Below are 20,895 nucleotides of genomic sequence, written 5' to 3'. Positions count from 1 at the left end.
TATATATATATATATATATATATATGTATATATATATATATATATATTATACATTAATTCTACGTACACACAAAACTCGTAGTAACAATTGTTATCTATACAGTTGTCGCCATCACACTGAAAAGAAAATGTTTGGTAACTGTATTATCACAAAGAACAATAATTATCAACTATGGCAACGAAATATTCAAGATTAGATGCTTCAAGAGAAATATTCGACACTTTGGATATTTGCGCGAAGAAATGATTCGCAAAATCTTTCGAGCAGACGAAGATGCATCGCGTCTTGACGCACATTGGCGCTTACAATGCTCAAAATACGCTATCGCGATGTGGAAGCCGCGAAAAAAACGCAAGATCATGTCAGACTCACCCGAGCACACGCCACTCCCTATCTGTCGTTGTCGTCGGCGCGGATGTGCTCCTGCTGGGAAGATTGAGACGAGGACCGATGCGCAATGTCATAGGTCGTCTGCGACGCGAGTAATCTGAAATAATCGAACGCTACAGAAATCTCCGGAGCGAGGTCATGTGTCTAATGTTTCCGCAGTGCACACGTAATCTCTCTCGTGGGAGCAACACGCCATACCGCCTGGAAGGCAGGTGGTTGTGGAGGAAACATCGATTTAAAGGGATTACCACGACGGGAATTGAATGTTTACGATAATAAATTTCAATATCGTCGCGCACAGATAATGCAGAACACGTTTGTATTTTCTCATAACGGAAACATATTCAATTGCTAAACAATTGGTCGGATCAATTAAGTCCGTTGCGCAATCGAAGGCGAAACTGATCGTATTTTCCAATATCAACTTTCGCCAATATCAATATGTGTATGTGTTAAAATGTTATTATAAGAGTGCACAAACACATCCCGTATTCTATATGATTTTATTCTGACGCAGGAAAAAATCAAGTATTAACCCTAGAACCCTAACTTGCGTAAAAATAATCAAAATTCAATGCATTTTTTTAAGCAGTGTAAGAAACATTGAAAAATATAAATCTGTTTTTGCGATTCAATAAAGTTGAAAAAAAGTTGTAATAAAAAGACGAAACACGTGCTTTTAAGAACGTTCGAAATGTTGGTCTGAGTAAGTTTTGCTCATGTTTAAGGTTTTAGGATCAAATATCTATATTTCCCAAAAAATATATTTCGTATTTTATGCATGGACCTGTTCTCCCGATCATTCTCGATTATCGTAAAAGAACGAGACCAACGGGAGAAAATGTAGTTTCTCTACTTAGCGTGCACCCCGCATGCGAAATAAACAATAATCTTACCGTTTGCGGAACAGAGGGAGTTTCGGCCGTGGAGGACGTGAGGCGATAAGTATTGCGAGTGTGGATTTGTGGGGGTTGGTGGGTTGGTTCGACACAGAACCGACGTGGTGGTGGTCCATGGCGGTGTTGCATCTTGCACGACATTTGTTTCTGTCGAGACAACGGGGATCTCATTGGTCACTCGCACTTCGATTTCCACGGACTGTTAACAAAAGCAACAAACGTACGTACACGCGTATTCTCTGAAAATCTCGAGACGCAAAACATAGACATACATCGTATATAACATAGACTCAAGGACCAATTTCAAGGATCGCTTACCAAACTCATATCACTCAACTTTTTTACGCGCAACGTCAATCTCACAGATAACGACGTCTCATTTTTCCGCACTCGCCTCTCACGCCGTAATAAGTATCAGTTAGAAATTTGATATATCGTTTGCCAATCGATAATGTTACGAACGCGTACAGCTCGTTACTCGCAGACACAAATGAAAAACGAGACTAAAACGCGTAACGGTTGTGCGTAACGAAAATCACTTCGTGTGGAGATAATTGGCAAGATAACGATATCATTTCGCGTTGGAGTAGTCGACGAATCCCGCGAAATTGTCTAACTAATGAACAATTACATACATTGTGTAACATGAATAAAAAGGAACTTGGTTATAGCGACAGCTTTTCAGCTAACAACGACGGAGAAATGCATTAGACGGAATTAAAGATCGAAATTTTCTTGTTAACCGTATTTTTACACTTCTCTCCGCTTCTCTTTAAAGTCGCTCTAAATGACATTTGACAGCTCCCCGAAACTTTCCCTCTTTACGCTTAATTCTCTTCCTTCGCCGAATCAAATAAACGCACAGAAGCTACTCGTTTATTTGCCGCGGCAAATATTTATTCACAATGTAAAGCTGCTCTATTGGTCCGCGGATCTCAGACAGTAATTGCATATCGATCGTAGTAGGGCTCCTCATAGCTGTGTTTTCTTTCTCCAACGTAGGGTTTCTTCGCGAGACGAGTCCCAATAACAGGTAATCGTCTCTCCACTCTTAACCGTTTATTCAGTCCATCGGTCAAACCCAATATCTTTTCTCACCGTCACCCCCGTTTCCACCGTGATACATCACTCGCGGAATTGATATCACGCGTCCGCGTGCAAGCGCAGGAGCAAAATAGATTGAGAAAACCTCAAGATATGAGTAGAGAGTGACACAATTACGGTGCGCTGACAGTTTCAAATGCTGCGCACACAATCGCCATAATAGTGTGCGCGACAAGCTTCGTTCGAGCTTGAATTTTGCTCAAACGTTTCCAACGTCCGCGTCGCACCGCGGAGACGTTTCAGTACTCGAAGATAATCCATTTCGCGCAGCTGCGACGTAATAAAATCGGCGAATTTCGATCGCGCGACATCACGCTCCGCAACGAGAACGAGATCTGTTGCTTATTATTAGGTGAAGATTAGACGAGAATCCGGTAAAAAGAGCGCTTCTCAACTGCCTTGAGGGAATTTCGGCGAAGTGAACGAAAAGAAATTAATACGGCGAAAGCACTGAACCTCTTCGCGTGTCTTTACGAGCGAAAGGTCGGCGTATATTCAATCTTCGAAACTACTTGTCGCGCATCTCGGGCGTGTATATATATATATATATATATATATATATATATATATATATATATATATATATATATATATATATAACACACTCACCCCGCTACGTTCTTCGAAAAAAATCCTGCAAATTCGCGCACAAAGAATCGCGTTATATTTCGCGCGAGGTCGACTCCGTTCGAAGTAGCGCGTTGCTTGCAATGGAAATTTTGAAAATCGTGCGACTACGCGCGTAAAGAGCTTCAGAATTTCGCGCAAATCACGAAATGCACGTTGCAAATACGCGACGTATAACTCTAAGCACACTCCGTAAATAAACTAAACTTTCGTATTGGTTTAACGGGAAAAGTTGGACAGAGTGACAATGCGTGCGGTTACGTCCGCTCGAGTGACGATCGCTGAACATACGTACAAAGCAGATTATCGCGCATGCAATAAAAACAATGCGATTGCATAAGCGCCTCTCGGGCGGCATAGCGATGCGCGCTGGGATATCTACAGGTGTTACTGCTGCAACAACAGTACGTGAGCGTCACCGGATGTATTCAGCGGACACGTGCTCGTGACTCGGCGAAAAATCGATAAACTAGTAACATAACCTATGCATACGTAATCACCGTTATTATCTGGTTGGGCAATGAAAGGTCAACCCCTCGTTATAAAAGTGAGGTCCCCTCCCACGGGATGCGCACACGTCCCGACGTCGCGCTTCTGGCATCGCGAATATATCCGCGAGCAATCTATTGCCGCGTCGAATAACGACATCTGTTATTTGCGAATGGGAAAAGTTACTCCACAAGATCGCATAAAGTGTCGGTATAAAACACCGCAAAGTTTTTTTGACACGTAATTCGTATTTAATAACATAAAAACTTGATTCACAATGTGTTCTTTGCTTCCTGTTTCTTCCTCTTTATCTCTTTCTGACTCAAACCCTAAGCCTTAAGCCAGAAAGAGAGAGAGAGAGAGAGGGAGGGGGAGGGGGAGCAAGAAACAGGAAGCAAAGAGACGCGTTTTTTGGATCATATAGAAATTGTATTATGGAAGCAGAAGATTTTTTTCAATGTTGAAAATCACTAAATCACGTCCGCGTAAACAGGACAACGCTTGAAGGAGAAGCTAGTCCTTTGAAGTTTCAATTTACAAAGCTGGAAACTAGGGTGCCTCATCATGGCGGAAATTCTCAAGAATCGACGCTACGAGCGTCTCACACTGCGAACAAATGAACGTTAACACACCGTCACTAGGTTATATGGGAATTCTCTAAGGAATAGGCTGACGTCTTAATATCCTCACGCAACACACACACACACACACACACACACACACACACACATACACATATAAACATGGCCCGTGTGACCGGCAAAGACAAATTGAACTGCTACGCTTGATGGAATTCGGTACAAATGCGAGGGGTGCTGCGAGGATGTATGAAGACAACATCGATTGACGAGAGGAAGGCCAATGCGAGCGACAAACAAGATCGTCAAAGTAACCAATGACACACTGTCTCAATCTTCCAAATCTGCCACGTGCTACTCGGAACTCGGATACTCGAGAAATCGGCGAACAAATGTACTATAGTGAGGAATCCGACGAACGAAAGCGAACAGTTGAAGCGAACAGATCTTTCTTCAAGAACTCAAGGGGATCAATTTGAAACTCCATCTATTTTAAGGACTTTTTCAAATTTTCAAAATAGAGAGTTCTTAAAATAATTAAAATTCATAGGTTAATTCTTAAGTCTCCACGTACAATCATATCTTTTTCATATGCAGGATGGCTCAGATCTATCGGATAACTTTGCACTACTGTATAACTTTGTTGAAGATATTTTTGGATATATTTTTTCCAGAGATATAGAAAATCCTCGGCTATAAGACGGTAGCGCAATAAAATCAAAATCTGCATAAAACTTTGCGCTATTTTAAAATTTTCCCGGAACCTTGACGAAAGTTGATATCGAATATTCCTTCAAGAATTAAATTGAATTATTTCAACGTTGATTAATTTCCTCAAATCCTCAAGAAGGTTAAAGAAAGTTGAAGTCTCGTTGCATTCCGAATTTGGTCACATTTGTAATCTACGACCGCTAATTTGTGTAACAAAACATTTTTCTGCATGTGTATCTTTGAAGAGACCCTGCAGGCAACTCTCATCACAACGAAGAGACGAAGACACGCGAGGCAGTGTCAAATAAATGCTACCGTTTGCTACACGCGGAAATAGGATTAGCCGCAGAAGTTAAAATAGCTGCTATGATGTATTACTGAAATAGGAACGACTAATATCGTTGCTACCGAGAAGCTAAATTCATTAACTATTTGAACTTTAACGCTAAAGCAAAATATATTCGCTGCTAGATAGAAAGTCCCCATTATTATCACTTTGCTTTTATTTCGAATTGCACTCGTCAAAAACATAAAACTGACGTTTAGCGTTATCCAAACCAAAGCCAAGTTTCCCATAAATGGTTTTTTACCATAAATTAATAATTAATATCCATTTAAACAAAAGCAGAAAAATCGAAACTTTTTGAAAAGAAAATTTTTGTCACTTTTGGAAAAAAAGGCGAATAATCGTCAAGATTCTTTTGTTTTCGGTTTTAGCTGGTTAAATAACAATTTTCAGGACTCGACTACCCATAACGAAAGAAGGAGCAAATTACGGTAAAAACTCCCCTTCAATTTCGGAAATCTTCTCGAATCTTCCTTCTCATCAATAACGTTGCTGCAGAAATGAAACGAGATGTACATTTCGCGAGTTTTCTCTCAGAGACGCACGACGGTGCCATATCCGCATTGTAGAAAGGTGACTTTCCGATTCCGAAAGTACACGAGGGTGCATTACGCTGCGTCAGCGGGTTATCAGTAAACTGACTTTTTCATCAGATGCAACGTCGCCTGTATACACAAGTGATTATCGCGCGAAATATCTTTCGACTCGCTGCGAGAGAACGACCTTTGGCCTTCCGTGCTGGAAACTCGAGACCTCATCAGGAGTTAGCTATCCCTCGAGCGACACGAAAAACGATAAAATGAGAGGCAATCGCAAGAGGGCGTGGGACGTTTATCGGTGTCGTCTCAGATTAGCAAGCGCGATCTTTTAAAATACAGAAAATCCCAAAGCGCAGCCCAAAGTGGAAGGACGCGTTGATAATCGATAATCCGTTAATTGTTTCACGTTTGACTCTCGCTGCGACGTTCGCAGCGATGCGAGCGAGGGAATTAACGCGAGGGAAGATGAGATGCGCGGCGTCATGTACGCTACTGCGTGCGAACTTTTCACATTTATCGGAACTCGTCGAGACTCGTCACACGAAGCGAACTTTCCTCGCTTCGTTTACCGCGCGAATGCATTCTTCCAGATAAAACGGAAAATGACGTAACCACCATCTATAGCATTGTCCGCGCGCATGTACGTGTCCATGCGATCGCGCTGCAAAAAGGTAATTCAACAACATAAAAGCAAGATGCAGCAAATGCATACGGATGATAAAACGAAAGGATGAGAAGAGCGGAAGATATGAGAAGGAACCTACTCTTCTTCAAGGCCGAAAGAATTGCTGGCAGTTCTGACGAATAATTAACTCCCGTTTTGTCGTGAATTTGTCACGTTGACGCGAATCGACCCGGCGTGCGAATTAACGGCGACAGAACGCGAAAACGACGATTACAAAACGCGATTACAAAGCGAAGCAAACTCATGCTGAGGTTTTATCGCGTCCAGAAAGGCTTTGAGATAAAACTTGCCGGCAATAAACCGACTTGTCGCGTACAGACAAGTTAGACACTTACTCGCGATTCACGTCAATTCAGGGGGAAAATGTGATGAGCTTCTTATTACTCGGGCCGAGATCAAAAGTGCACGCGCACCGTTTACGCGGGCTCTCGAAGGATCACCGTAAAACGCAGTGAGGAAAGAGATTCACCGTCCTGCATCCTGCGCGATACTGCAAATATTTAACGCACATACACACGCGCGCGCGCGCGCGTGCAAAGTGAAACTTTGTAAAGGTTCGACACGAAAAAAAGGAGAAAATACTATATCCCATTAAGTCCTAAGGCGAATTCTTTCAAAGTGAGCAAACGTGCTAGTAAGAATGGAAGTTTGTCGGTGTCTTGCCGCAAGATAATAAATTTGTGCCCAACATCTCTACTAACCGGTAATCTAAAATAACTAAACCGCTTTCTAGGACACGTAAAAAATGTTAAAATTAACATTTTATTTGTTTATATTCACATTTCTACTCATCTAGTTACTACCAATGTATAATATCTAGCGCGACGTAAGAGGCACAAGGTTGCAAATAATATCTAAGGAGAGCAGAACTGTCAAACACAATATCACGCTACAGTAAGTCTTTGTTGTTATTTCAGCACCTAAAAGAATCAATTTTCACGACACACACACACACACACACACACACACACTACGCATATATGTGCCGGATGGTACGCGACCTTACCGCGATGGAAAATTATGTCTACCGGTGCAATGTAACCCCGTTTTCATGGTAATTATAATTTATTTGCAACGCTAACAAGTTCCGTACCCCTCTCCTCCCTCGTTCCTCCTCCCTCTCGCCTATCCTTCAGCCGCAGTGACGCCATTGATTTTGTGACGCAATCTGCATCGCGACCCGAGTATCGTGCCATAAACGTAACGCTATTGTTATTTGTCTCCTTCACGCTATTGTTATTTGTCTCCTATCGGCTTTACGATAATACACTTGAGAATCATCTCAACTTTCTTTCGCCGTGTTCCTCTCTGAACACACCGAGCATTATCGAGTTTGCTTTGTGCGAGACCGATTCTAGTCTGGATATCCAGGCGGACTTAGCTATCACGTGAGTGCGCGAGACGTGTCACTGAATTACGAGATATTTTCTGGAAAAATTAACGAAGGAATGTAGCATGGGGAGATATTCCAGGAGAATCTCAAGAATGCCGTCGTAGCTGTTCAAGAAATACCGCAAGGTAAGATCGAACGGAACGAAGAGAGGATTCTCTGGCGAAGTCGAACAAGTGTCAGATAGAGATACGATCAATGAAGATACGGCGTTAATTTGCTGATTAATTTTGTAACCGCTGACTTTATCGCGGCGAAAAATCGGTTGCGAAGCGCAATCCGTACACCCGATACTTTCGGCGACTTTGACCTCTCGCATTGAAACCCCGATTAACCCAATTTACTCTAATGGATGAAATTAATTGATTGGTTAATCGGCGATATTATATCATGCGCGATACACTGTAATATAAATTACGTGCCACCACGACAGTTTCCAATCGGCAACGATAATATTGTTTAGTTCGCGCGCGCGCGCGCAGTCTCAAATGTTTTCGCGACTCGCGTGTCGGTGTAACACCGACAAGACAAAAAGTAAACACGGCCGTTCACTCCCACGTAAACACAGGCATTTATTAATATCGCTCGTGCGTTATGGATAAATCATAAAATCGCGAAATTAATATGCAAATTAATTTATAGGCTAAATTGCGAGTGAACTTGTACGAGGACTCGACCACAGAGAGCCATTGTAATCTAATCGGCATTTGAAAAAATTACATAATTCCGGATATCGCTTCTATTCGCATTTATCGAAGCCAAATTGATGTCGGTTCGCGATGTGGCTGTACTCTCTCACTTGTGTGAGTCGTATAACTTACAATTTTGCAACATAAACGCGTGTGCTAAGACTGTACACACAGGTCGAAAGAATCGTCGTGGGAGAACTCCTTGTCTCCCACGATGGACATTTCAAGTATCGAATACCTTTCCACTGTCAGTACTGTAGGTGTTCTAACCGTCACCTCTTTCGAATATATTCGCATAAACGCGATACTGAATTATTCGCAGAATTATGTAATCAGTGTGATCTTCTGATCTTTTGCAGTTTCATATGCGCCATATACCCGAAGGTGGCGTAAATCTCTCGAGAAAAACACGGATATGAAATTTTTCCGCATGATAATACGCACATTTTCGCACTCGTAATTTTGCACCCGACCTTTTCGACGCTTTTAATTTTCCACTCGACTTACATCGCGTTCATTATAGCAAGTAACGATCTGCATTTAACGAGCATGCATACGACAATGCACAACTGCACATTTTCAGGAGAGGTTCATTTGAACGAGGCCACATTCTATTTTAAATTTATATTATACTGATACGAGAAAATCATATGCAAATAGCAATGGTCTGCATTCATTTAATTGAATGTTGAGCACATCACCACGTGATTTCCATTCTATTTTCCCTTCTTTGTTTTCCAACGACACGCGCTTAATTCTCATTAATTAATATTATCGTACATTGACAGCGCTAATATGCGTGAAAATTGTGCATTCTCGAGAGCCATGTGGCTTCTTCGTTCGCCTCGTTAATAACACGCAAACGAGGCCAAAATTGCGACCATGGTGGCCTCGAGGGCGCACACCGGTAGCTCTACGGGAAAGGGGCAAACAAAGGGCGTCGACGGGTGGAGCGCGGAGGCTCATAATTAGATTGTTAGCTAATGGGGAACACCGCATGCGAATAAGTGCGCGACACTACGCACATGCGTAAGGCCTAACCAGCATGCCTCCTCCGAGGAGAGACACCGTTTAAGCTCTATTGTTATTACACGTGCGCGAGGAAAGGCGTGGTGCGGAAGCGTTTCGGGAAATATCGATATTCGGTAAAGTGTTATCACCACCCTAGCCGACGTTTCAAGATCGCGTATAGTGCACGTATTATGTGCGAATTAAATCGCGCAAAGTCAAGTTAAACCGTCATCAGGAAGGCGGACAGACTCCACGTATTCCGTATCGTTCTCTTTAAATCTTTGTAATATCTTTGACATTTTTTATGTGTAGATTGTTATTAAATCTCAATATTTTCCACAGAATCATGAGAGATATAAGGTCTGAAAAATTATAAAAATAAAAAAAGAAGAACAAAATTCATCAAATTCCATCTTTCCAATGACGGGTTAAGAAGATCCACCAGCATTGTCGAATTGATAATTCATTATTATCCGTAGAAAAAAAACGGGGCATTTCAGATTCAGTAAAAAAGAGATCAAAAGGTACATGAATAAGTAGATGCTTGTAAAGTATTCGTAGAGGTTTAATCCGTTACAACGTTTGAAGAAACACATATGTGCGTTTATTCCAGTGTGTTATACAGGCCCCTTTCGCATTCGCGCAACATGTTTTCAAATTAAAATATAAACTCGTTCTCTCTCTCTCTCTCTCTCTCTCTCTCTCTCTCTCTCTCTCTCTCTCTCTCTCTCTCTAAGCTCGTAGAGATATAAACTCGATTATTTAGTCAAGCGAAATGCTTTTGCACATAGTCGACTTTATTACATTTTTTTCAGTCGTTCTAATATTTGCACCACGTCACAGTCGGTATGGGTTATAACGTCCACGTACAAACGATCGGAAATTTGCTTTGAGGAAAACGTGATACCTTGCGTGAATCGCTACCGTGGTTCGTGTTTCTTAAATAAAAGATACTAATAATCGCATAAGTTGCAAATCTTAAATAAAAGATACTAATAATCGCATAAGTTGCAAATAAAAAAAATTAGATTTACTTTAATCGCAGCTCTCATCACAGATTTTAATTTGCGAGAAAAAGCTCGAAACGGAGGTCGCTGGGTATGTTATGATTCATTACACTGAGCGTTACATCGAGCACATTCGCGCTTTCGAAATGTATCAAGCGATATATTGCAGTATACATAAGCAGTATACATTGGTTACAGGCGAAATTAAAAAAAAAAAATACAGAGAGCGTGCGTGTATGCGTGAGAACTAGCAAGAATTTTCATTTGCACCCGCCTCTTTCCGTGCATCGCTCGACAAAACAATCCGGAAAACAATCAAACGGTGGGAATTGAAAGTTTGATCGACGGTACGGCAAGTTCACGATTCTATTCTCGACGCTTTTGCGTCTACTACAAACTTATCGGTACGTACAGACACAATCCATCGAATTTAACTCGCATCTAAAAGCCGTGATCCATTCAAAGAAGCATTGGAAAGAGAAAATTGGAGAAAATTACTTGCAATCCGGGAAACAATTACGTACAGCAATATGAGAAGACAAGATTTTTGATAGCTTCAATAAAAGAGTAATACGTTTCTTTTGCGAAACATTGTAAGAGCGGCGACCGCATTTTAGTAGTTTCCTTTTAGTTTTATTTAGTTTTATTTAGTTGCCTAATATAGGAAAAAGGCAATATAGGCAATATGATGAAAATATGCTTTCTAAAATAATTATATCTGAAAAAGTAATAATTTTATTATGTATTTAAGAGAATAATTTTACAGATATATATCTTCATAAAATATTGTGCATACTTCACCAAATCAAATATAGTATTAAGAACAAAGTTATAAGCTCTTACAAAAAACCTCCCCATATTAAACAAATTTTGCTTCACTCGATATCTCAACGAAGAGCTTTAACAGTAGAAAATGCAATTTTCTACGATAAGTGCGATTTCGTTTGTACCTATAAATTGGCCCTTGATATATGGCGTATGCAACAAAAAATTTGTAGTGATATAATTAGATAAATGTGCACAACCAATGCACTTCAAAATGCAATTCAAAATTTATATACAACTCGACTACCCACGCGCGCGTATCATCTACGCCTTATCATCGTCGGCGTACATTGATGTCAATAAATTATATCGTCAACTCAGCAGTTGAAGTATTCCGTATCCTGTTAACCACATTTGTCGGTATCTGAAATTACTGAAAAATATTACGTCCGTGACAACTACGGCGTCGACATTGATATGATTTAATATACTCGTACTTTCTACATGGGAACCGCAATATCGCGCGAGAGGTAAAAATAAAACTAGAAGAAGCGGACTTAAAGTTCAGCATGCATGAAAAATATTAATTGCTAACGTAATGATAAACGAGTACAGCTTTTTGTACGTTCATATCGTATTTAACAAGCGTGGGCAGTTCGCTAGATATATGCATTTTATAACTCAGATAGGAATCTATCTGAATCGGAAATCCTTTTGATTCCTTACTTTCATTGACTCACTTCGAGTAATGAAAAGCTACGGTCAATTTTGTCAATTTGCCAATACGAATATTCCTTGTAATTTCTTCCAACAGATACCCGGATGTACTATGATTTCGGTCGGTATATTTTTGATATCTTAACTGTTGGAAGAAATTACAAGGAGCACTCGTATCGGCAAATTGACTGTTACAACCTTTGAAAAGCAATTAACTGTGGAGCAATTGCATCTCGGAGGAATACGAGTTATCGCGTTGGCGCGCAGTACGTGCTCTCGTCGGGACAAAACTTTCTTAAATTTTCGCCACTCGTCGGGCGAGAAAAGCGGAGACGTTAGTTTTGCAGAAAATTGCTTTAATTTACGGACTCGATCGGACCGAACGAGATGTCGAGGAGGGACCGTGTCAATTGACACACGCATCGCCCACGCACGCGTTCCCGTCCGCGCGCGGAGTTAAGCCACACGCCGGCCACAATTAAGTAATTACACCACTGTTGCGGCATAGGCGAAATTGAAAGCGGATAATAAACTTACCTGCTGCATCGGGTATGTGGTGCTACCGACGAGCAGGTCCCATGCCCACGCGAAAATCCGCGCGCAAATGTGCATTGACGTCACCGTCACTTGATGCAACCCGTCGCCGTCGCCGGCACCAAGACCGGCTCTAGATTCCCTGCACCGTTCACGCGTCCTCCGCGACGGTCGTCTTCGTTGTTATCCGCTGGTCCGTCCAAGCTGGTCACATCTTCGTCGAATCGTGTCACCCCCGCGCCCTCCCCGCCGTGATTTCGATTCGATCGACGCAATCTCAATTACGACGAGCAACGTTCCCGGATGCAACTTCACGTGAGACGAACGGAGCTCACGACATGACGTGAATTCGACGACAATCGACGAGTTAACCCGGACTCTTTCGCGAACGTCTCCGTGCGATCAGAGACAACGAACTTTTCTCGGAACTTCTCACCATGACTTCGCGGCAATTCGGTGCTCGCGAGATGACAAAGAGGCCAGCACGTCTTTCATCGCTCGTCACATTGCACTAACTTTACTGACCACAAAGCGATAGCTGATCGCAAAGTTACACGGAGATATATCGATATAGAAACTGTGCTTCGAGATGTCCGATTAATTCTATCTACGATCGCGAATATATACCCAGACAGCACACAATCTTCAGAGAATGTTCTGGGACGTTCTTAGAATGTATGAATGTCCTTAGAACGTTCTTTGAAGATTTGTGCTGTATGGGTATATATATATATCGGATTTGTGAGTTTTCTTTTTTCTGTCTGCGTCAGAGTGTCTTCAGTCCCCTCCACGGGATAAAGTGGCATACCCTACGACATATACTGTTTCTACTTTTCCGAAGACGTTGATCCTCTGTAATTCTTATTCGTCCTAAATCTCTCTTTTTTTCGATTTCCGACGGATGATACCGCGACAGAAAAAAATGTTCAGTCAACTCACCATACGATCACTCTCGCTGTGTGAACGAGTCGCCACGACACGATCGTTTTCGCGAAATATCGTTGTTCACTCATTGGAGTCGATCGTCAAAACACGTCCACCACTCTCAGTCACGTATTTGTTAACACCCCGCGACGCAAAGACACCGTGTCCCGCGCGATCCGTACTTGTTGAATGGCGTGCCCGGACGACTGCGAGGCGCAACGGTCGGCATCACTATGAAATTGGCCGACGATTGACTTGTTCGAGCGACGCAGCGAATTTGAACTTGGTTTCAAATTTGACCCCGACGCGCAGGCGCGTGATGCTTTCTTATGGAGGTACTGCACGAGACTGACTCTTAAAAAAAGCACAAGTTACAATTCAAAGTATCAAATTCGTCGGAAATGTCTCGCGTTGATCCCCGCGCGTGAGCGAATAGCCGATTGGATCGTATTGGTACAAAAGTCGACGAAGGGAAGAATTGTAGAATTATAAAGCGCGGTAAAATATTGAATGGGACGCGAAAATTTCACGTAGAGAGATCACACGTACGAGAATCGCGTCCTCGTTAGATCTCGCTAACGATGACGCTATCGATGACGATCGCGAGAAAAGAAACACGCGATTCACTCACATGTGTCCCCGCGTGAGAGAATCTCCTACACGCAACGATTATGTTCGATGAAACGAACCTTCGAAATGTACATCTTCGTTAATTTCCCGGTTTTAATGCGACGCGACGAAACTTCTCGGCGACGGCGATTCGCCCCGGTCGTACTTCATGTGAGGCCACAATTGTTCGTTGATCATAATCCTCGCGTCGATCGCAGAGACTGACGACGTTGATCTGTAGTACACGGGCAACAGGTGTAACACGACGCGTACCGAGGGAAGACCGAACGATAACTGAAGAGCGGCATCGTGCGCGTGTGCCACCTACTAGACGCGCCGGAGACACAATGAAACGCGATGACATTGCGACGCGCCAAACACGCTACATAAACACGTAAGAGAGAGAGAGAGAGAGAGAGTTGGGTGTGTATGAAAAATATCTATCGCTTTTGTTCAATGAAAACGTGATTTTTACGCGCGTATAGCTGACTCGCCGTTTCTCTCCGTTGTACGTTAAGCAAAATTCGACGACCTAACGCAACATCGTCAGAAGTGATCGAATGTTAGAAAGATGAAATAGCACTATCAACTCTCGTCGACTTTTATATCGATTTTCTCAAAAGTAAACTTGCTTGATTTCACTATTGAATTTTACTATTTTTTACACGCAATTTCTTCAAACAGACTACGTAGTTCTTTTGATAAAAAGAATGCTTGAAGAATTTATTTAGGAGTAAATTTTTAACACACGTTATGCAAATTCTGTTCTACTCGTCGTATTTTAAATAATCAGATAAAATGTCAGTACGATATTTTGAAAAATCTGCCGTTTGTAATATGTAAAACACATATATGTACATCAAATAATTCTCAATATAATTTTCTTTTACACCTCTTATTTTACATATATAATTTTCTCTTCTTACAAGACTGTGTGTGGTGAGCCTAGTATATAACATTTAAAAAGTGTTATATTAAGCATTTCTTTTATTTGTAATTTCTGTTTAGGTTTCTGTTTCTTATAGTAATGTTTTCATGATAGAAGTAATCTATAATTTCATGATTAAATATAAGAAAGTACTATTTGTATTAACACCACATAACAAATGCGAATAATATTAAATACATATCAACAAGACTAATAAAAACAATGGCTTTCTTCAAGATAATCTGATCAAACTAATTATCAAAAAACGATTTAAAATATAGAAGTAATCGCAAAAATAAATCACAAATGATAATAATAGTTTTCATATGTTATTTGTAAAAAAACGCACGAATAATTTGAATAAATTAAATTGTGAAGATCTTTAACAATTATATATATATATATATATATATATATATATATATATATATATTAATCAAGCATAATGAGTATTATTTTAACAAATTTATATTAATTCATTTTAAGTGGCTTATTTTAAGAGGCTAATAAATTTTTTAGTTCTGTTTTTAATAGACTTCATATACATAATGTATGCGCTACAATCTATTAAACGTTGATTAACTTATCCTCATTAATAATAAATGTAAAGATAAAATTGCTTGTAATAAAAAATAATTATTATCGCAATTAATAAATAGAAGATTTTTTAACACTGTGTGCACAACTAGCAAGCAGAGAGAAGCCTGAGAAGAACCATGTCAATCTTTCTCATCAATTCGTAGTAAAATCTCATACGCCGTCTGCATACATCGGGTAGAGATGAAACTTCCGCATCCACAATCTGAATCTGTCGATAAAATTGTCATTTTGTTACGTGTCTGCATAAAAAAAACACGTATTTACACGTATATTTACACAATAACTATATATTTTATATATACACAATAATTATATATTTTATTATTTAGAGGATGACATGATAGATATATAACGTAATTATAATAAGTACACTCGCAGACAGAGATTAAGATTACTGTTCTTTATTTCTTTGATCCATTGCTGAATACAGGGCATAATAAAGAATTTTATAAACAGATTACGTTCTGAATTACATCTTATTAAGCAATGGAGTATTATATTTAGGTATTATATTTAGGCACATCTACATTATCATATTATTAAATAAACACGCAACAATAGCTATCAGAATTCCTTGTTAGCATCATCGCTCCGAGATCGACTGTAGTCGAACGACATTACACAATATATTGCGGAACAATGTGTATATGTGAGAGATACATAAATCTCGACTTTAGAATACTCACGTAATTTAGTTAAATCTTCAGCATTTCCTTAATGTCGACAACTCTGGTTCGTATTTCTGGTTGATTATCCTTCACTAACTCAGGCAAGAGCTCTTTTAAAATACGCGTCATCTTGTCGAGCTGTTCATTGTTATCCGTATCGCGCATTTTTCTTGCTAGCGAGAGAACTATATTCAATGCTTCCTTTCTAATCCTGGTAAATTTTGAAATGTCTAAAAAAGATAATCACATTTAAGAGAATAATGTATTGCACCATAATGAAATTATTTCGAAATCATCTTAAAAAGTAAATTTATTAAATTAATACGTTAATTAAATATGATTATTGTATCTATAAAATATACTTACTTATACAATACAATAATATTTTATTGAGGCTATCACATATCTCGTCCAATACTTTTCTATCTTGTGACGAAATCTCCTCTTTGCTTACTTTTAATAAGACAAGTCTATCCACAAAGAGGTTTAATGTCGTCAGAATAGCGATTTGCACAGATCTCGTACTATTTGGCAATACTTTCTGACAGTGAGTTACAAATTCTATGCAATACTTATCTGCAATCAAAAGCGGATCATATTACGAAATAAAGAGATATTCTCTAAACGTAATTGTATTCTATAAAGTACGTTTAGTTTTGTAACCTTGAGTCTTTTTACTGGAGGGCCATGCTTTTCCAAGTACTTCGTAAACTGTTTCTTGCAATTTTATATTATTTTCCTTTTTCTTTCTACTTTCCTCTGCAGTATCTTCATCATCATTACTTTTATCAGATACCTGTGCACGCAAAACATATATAATATCATATGTTCATCTCTGTATCTCTGTACAATAATATAATTGCCAATAACTCACTTTAATCAAGATATCTTGTACAATTTCATAAGTTTCCGTAAACCTATCAATGTCAAGTTCGTGCAAAACCATAGCGAACGCTTGCAATGCGTTTCGACGATATTCTGCATTTTCCTTCTTGCTTTCTCTGTGCAGTGTTACCACAATTGAATCTAACAGTGCAGTGTCTGCGTTTAAAGCTTCTCTACAATGAGATTAATGTCGCATATTATGTCCATTATTAATCAACTCTTGTACATATAAATAGTTTCGAACTCAAAATGTTTGACACACATACTTGCTATTACATGCCAACATAGCGAGCGCGTTTAACAGACGTTCCTTTCCGTTCCAAGTTCTGCCACGCAAGCCATCTGTCAATATTTTTAATAAAGTATTCCGAGCTTCCATGTCGATATTATGTCCCGACTTTAAGGCAACGGTATAAACCGCATTCGCGGCTTGTACTTTCGTAGTCCATGACGCTGATTCCAAAGTTGTGTGTAAAATATCGGTTATTGATCGCAAATTCTGAAGAATTCCTGCCTCGGTTCCAGGCGTTATTTCATTCCACAGATCAGTCCACAGTTCGATAGTGCTTTCATTCCCTGGACAAAATAAATACGTATGAAAGTGCACGAAAGCAAAAACATTTACGAATAAAAATAATATTGGAATACAAACCTGATATCTTTTCTGCATGCATTGCGAAGAACGTTAAAGGAACGACTATTTTTTGATAATTTTTCAATTTTTCCTGATTATAATTGTTTATAGATTGCAAAGTCTGCCCGATCGCCAGTCTTATTGCGTCATCTATAATTTATATTTTGCTTCGATGTAGTATTTCGTCAAACGAAATGATAAAAAAATAAATAAAAAGCGTATATAAACTGCTGCAGACGAGCGCATACCTTCGCGTTCTAGATACCACGTGTTCAAGGTATTGAATAATTTATCTAGACTAGAATCTTTAGCAGAGCCAACTACGTGTCCTATGCTAATTGCATTATTTTTTCTCACAGCAGCATTACGATCTGTCAAACCGTTGAGTAAGGCAGACAGAACTTTAGCTGAACAGAATAATATGAATTATCAATTTGTTAAAAATAACAAATCATTATTGTATTTTTGAAGATTGACACAATTACTAACCCGTATATGGCTGCAACTCTATTTTCAAATGCGTGCTGAGAAGAATTACGAAATGCGAACAAGCGATTTTCGTTCCAAATCCTATACTACACTTGATCAAGTCTATTACTTTTGGCATCAAGTCCTTCAATACATCCGTATCGACATATTGGATACACTGTAATAAAAGGAAGTTAAGCGTTCACGTAATGCGCGCAATACTCCTCTATCAAATTAACTTGCCAGACATTCAACCACAAAGACTGAAGTTACCTTTGTTATTGTATCTGACGCGTAATGGCCTTTAGCCACGTTAGCTCTAACATTATCGATAGCTTCCTGCGTCTCCGTAGACGTGCCGCACACATTACTCAAATACGAAAGTTTAGGATTCTCCGATTCGCCAATAGTCTCCAACAACGAAGGTATTAAATTTACAAGCGACGGTTTCAACAGAACACCGGCTGTTGATACGAGTTGAGACACCGTTTGTAACGATATCGATCTCACCGTATCTACGGTATGAGTGATGCCAATATCAAGTAGTACGGGCAATATCGCTTGAATGACTTCCTTCCCTGCATTACCGTGCGAAGAGTCACAATACCGTATGCAAACCTGTAATATTGAGTAGCAAGATGTTATATCAACGTCGTGCAAATTTTTCAACGCATAAGTCTCGTGTTTCGCAACTTACCTTGCTAAGTATCTTGGCAGTACTCGTCGCGGCTAATCGCGTACCTTCGTGAATATCGTCCATCACACGAAACAATCTCTTCCACAGTTCCGGGCCGCATTCGGCGAAATTGAACTGAACATTTGTCCTTAAAAGATCTGCGAGAGCATTACAACAACTGATACGCACCCTCCACTCGTTATTCGTTAGATTATCAGTTACATCAGTCAATATTTCTTTATGATACTGTTCGATCTATAGTGATATATAAAAAACATTTTTACGCTTACTCTCCCGTCACGTAACACACATGTATGATAATACGCGCGCTGTAACGATTATTTAATTTAATACTACTAACGGCTTTCATCGTGGAAGGGACGACTGCCCGCCAAATGCTAGTCATACTCTGTTGGATTTTCGGCGTCGGATCGAATTGATATCTATACAATCGTGGTATGATATTCGGCAGATACTTATTCAGCTCATCTTTCGCGATACTGGCGATCGCTGCGAAACCGAACGCCGCGCCTTTTTTGGACGTCCATATCGCGTTATTATTTGCCAAATGCATAAAGTAATACACAAGCTCTGGTTTCTGCAATTCTGTCGCCAGAGAACAGATCTCTCGATACGTTGACAGATTACCACTGAAAAAATATTTTTTTTTACGAACATGCCCTCTAATATCCTACTCTCTTGTCAACTATTAATATGCTTTGAAATATTTTATCTGTGCATATATATCAAAATATTTTCAATCCTGTGAAAGTGCAAATCAACACAAACTATTTATTACGTAACTTAATCTTACCCAGATGGACTTTTTCCCAATTGGCCTTCCTCGAACAATTTCGTGTCAGCAGTAACTTGTTGCACTGTTCTACGACCCTGCGTAAACTGATCCAATATGTTAGACACTAAAGTGTCACGTTCTTCCTTCTTGCTGTTAATATGTACCAAACTAAGGCCTTTCGAAGCAATATCTTGCACTATATCTGTGTACATATAAAATAAATTAAACATCTTTCAAGATATTAGATCAGAATTTACTACTGCAATAATCAATATTGCTTACCACTGTCATCGGAAAGAAAATCTATAAATGCATGGTGAATCGCAGACAATCTCTCCTTGACGCATTCCCGTTGAACGTTGTGTTTTAAAAGCGTAAATAACCACACACATATTGCCTTTAAGGAACATTATTAATCAGCAAAGCGTAATATATACATTTGTGTCTTTAAAATATTTCATATAAATACCTGTCGTAGATTTGGATGAGGCACTTGATATATGTTAAGTAATTCGACCAACACATGTATTAATAATTCATCACTTTCCTTGCTGTACGGAATGACATGTTCGGCAGGTAAAGTCCTCCAGATGTCCCTACCTTCTGGAGAAGCTTGTGCTTTAACGCAACAAACTAAAGCTTCTCCCAAAATCAAATGAATTTCTATGTCCTTCGTCTGTTGAATATGAAGGAAATTTTGTATATTATATATATTATATAATAATATATAAAGACAAACACAAATAAAAACAATATTTATACATACCTCTTTGACTGTGGCTATAATCTTGTCAACGATTTCTGTGGTATATGGGAAAGATTCACCAATACACAAGTATCCTAACGAAAGCGCAGCTTTTTCTTTCATCTGAGAAAATATAAATAAATGAGAATAAATACGCGCGCATAATATAGAATATATACATATCGATCGGTATTATGTAATATATAATTAATTGTGTATTCAACAAACCTTCGTGCTCAACTTAGCGTTAGATAACACGGAAAATAGCGTTTCAACTATAGCCTTTTTATTCAAATCATTATCATTTTCTGCTGGCAAGGGTAAAGAATATGTTTTTCCCAAAACGCCAATACCTTGGATAGCGGCATCCATCAATAATATCGCGTTATCATGGAGATATGTACCTGAATAACACACACACATACACACATATATATATAATATATATGGTATGTATATATATATATATATATATATATA

The 20,895-nt window shown here is 39.4% G+C and overlaps 2 protein-coding genes across 5 annotated transcripts in view; both read right to left on the bottom strand.

Annotated features, from left to right (window-relative positions):
- Window positions 1-1,471, bottom strand: part of LOC116840694 (cAMP-specific 3',5'-cyclic phosphodiesterase) — a 474,033-nt gene extending 472,562 nt beyond the window's left edge. The window contains exons 1-2 of the mRNA XM_032807761.1: window positions 1,288-1,471; window positions 374-488 (exon numbers count right to left, since the gene is read on the bottom strand). Coding sequence (XP_032663652.1) covers window positions 374-465 — 92 coding nt within the window. The 5' untranslated portion in view covers window positions 466-488; window positions 1,288-1,471. The remainder of the gene's footprint in view (window positions 1-373; window positions 489-1,287) is intronic.
- A 13,979-nt stretch (window positions 1,472-15,450) lies between these two features.
- LOC116840668 (proteasome adapter and scaffold protein ECM29) overlaps window positions 15,451-20,895 on the bottom strand; it is a 10,756-nt gene continuing 5,311 nt past the window's right edge. For 3 of the 4 annotated variants that reach the window (XM_032807667.1, XM_032807669.1, XM_032807668.1), the window contains exons 14-29: window positions 20,644-20,819; window positions 20,437-20,538; window positions 20,140-20,346; window positions 19,953-20,067; window positions 19,689-19,872; window positions 19,236-19,524; window positions 18,896-19,129; window positions 18,472-18,816; window positions 18,220-18,376; window positions 17,979-18,137; window positions 17,749-17,880; window positions 17,363-17,672; window positions 17,086-17,269; window positions 16,875-17,007; window positions 16,578-16,787; window positions 16,239-16,441 (exon numbers count right to left, since the gene is read on the bottom strand). In XM_032807667.1, the coding sequence (XP_032663558.1) occupies window positions 16,239-16,441; window positions 16,578-16,787; window positions 16,875-17,007; window positions 17,086-17,269; window positions 17,363-17,672; window positions 17,749-17,880; window positions 17,979-18,137; window positions 18,220-18,376; window positions 18,472-18,816; window positions 18,896-19,129; window positions 19,236-19,524; window positions 19,689-19,872; window positions 19,953-20,067; window positions 20,140-20,346; window positions 20,437-20,538; window positions 20,644-20,819 (3,140 nt within the window). Of the gene's footprint in view, window positions 15,752-16,229; window positions 16,442-16,577; window positions 16,788-16,874; window positions 17,008-17,085; window positions 17,270-17,362; window positions 17,673-17,748; window positions 17,881-17,978; window positions 18,138-18,219; window positions 18,377-18,471; window positions 18,817-18,895; window positions 19,130-19,235; window positions 19,525-19,688; window positions 19,873-19,952; window positions 20,068-20,139; window positions 20,347-20,436; window positions 20,539-20,643; window positions 20,820-20,895 lie in introns of those variants that run through there. The other variant, XM_032807666.1, reaches the window with a different exon arrangement.

The sequence above is a fragment of the Odontomachus brunneus genome, unplaced genomic scaffold (genome assembly GCF_010583005.1).
Source record: "Odontomachus brunneus isolate Ranch 3 - 2012 unplaced genomic scaffold, Obru_v1 Obru_scaffold_011, whole genome shotgun sequence".
Lineage (NCBI taxonomy): Eukaryota > Metazoa > Arthropoda > Insecta > Hymenoptera > Formicidae > Odontomachus > Odontomachus brunneus.
The sequence above is the reverse complement of the archived record's forward strand: the minus strand, read 5'-3'. Positions and strand labels throughout refer to the sequence as shown.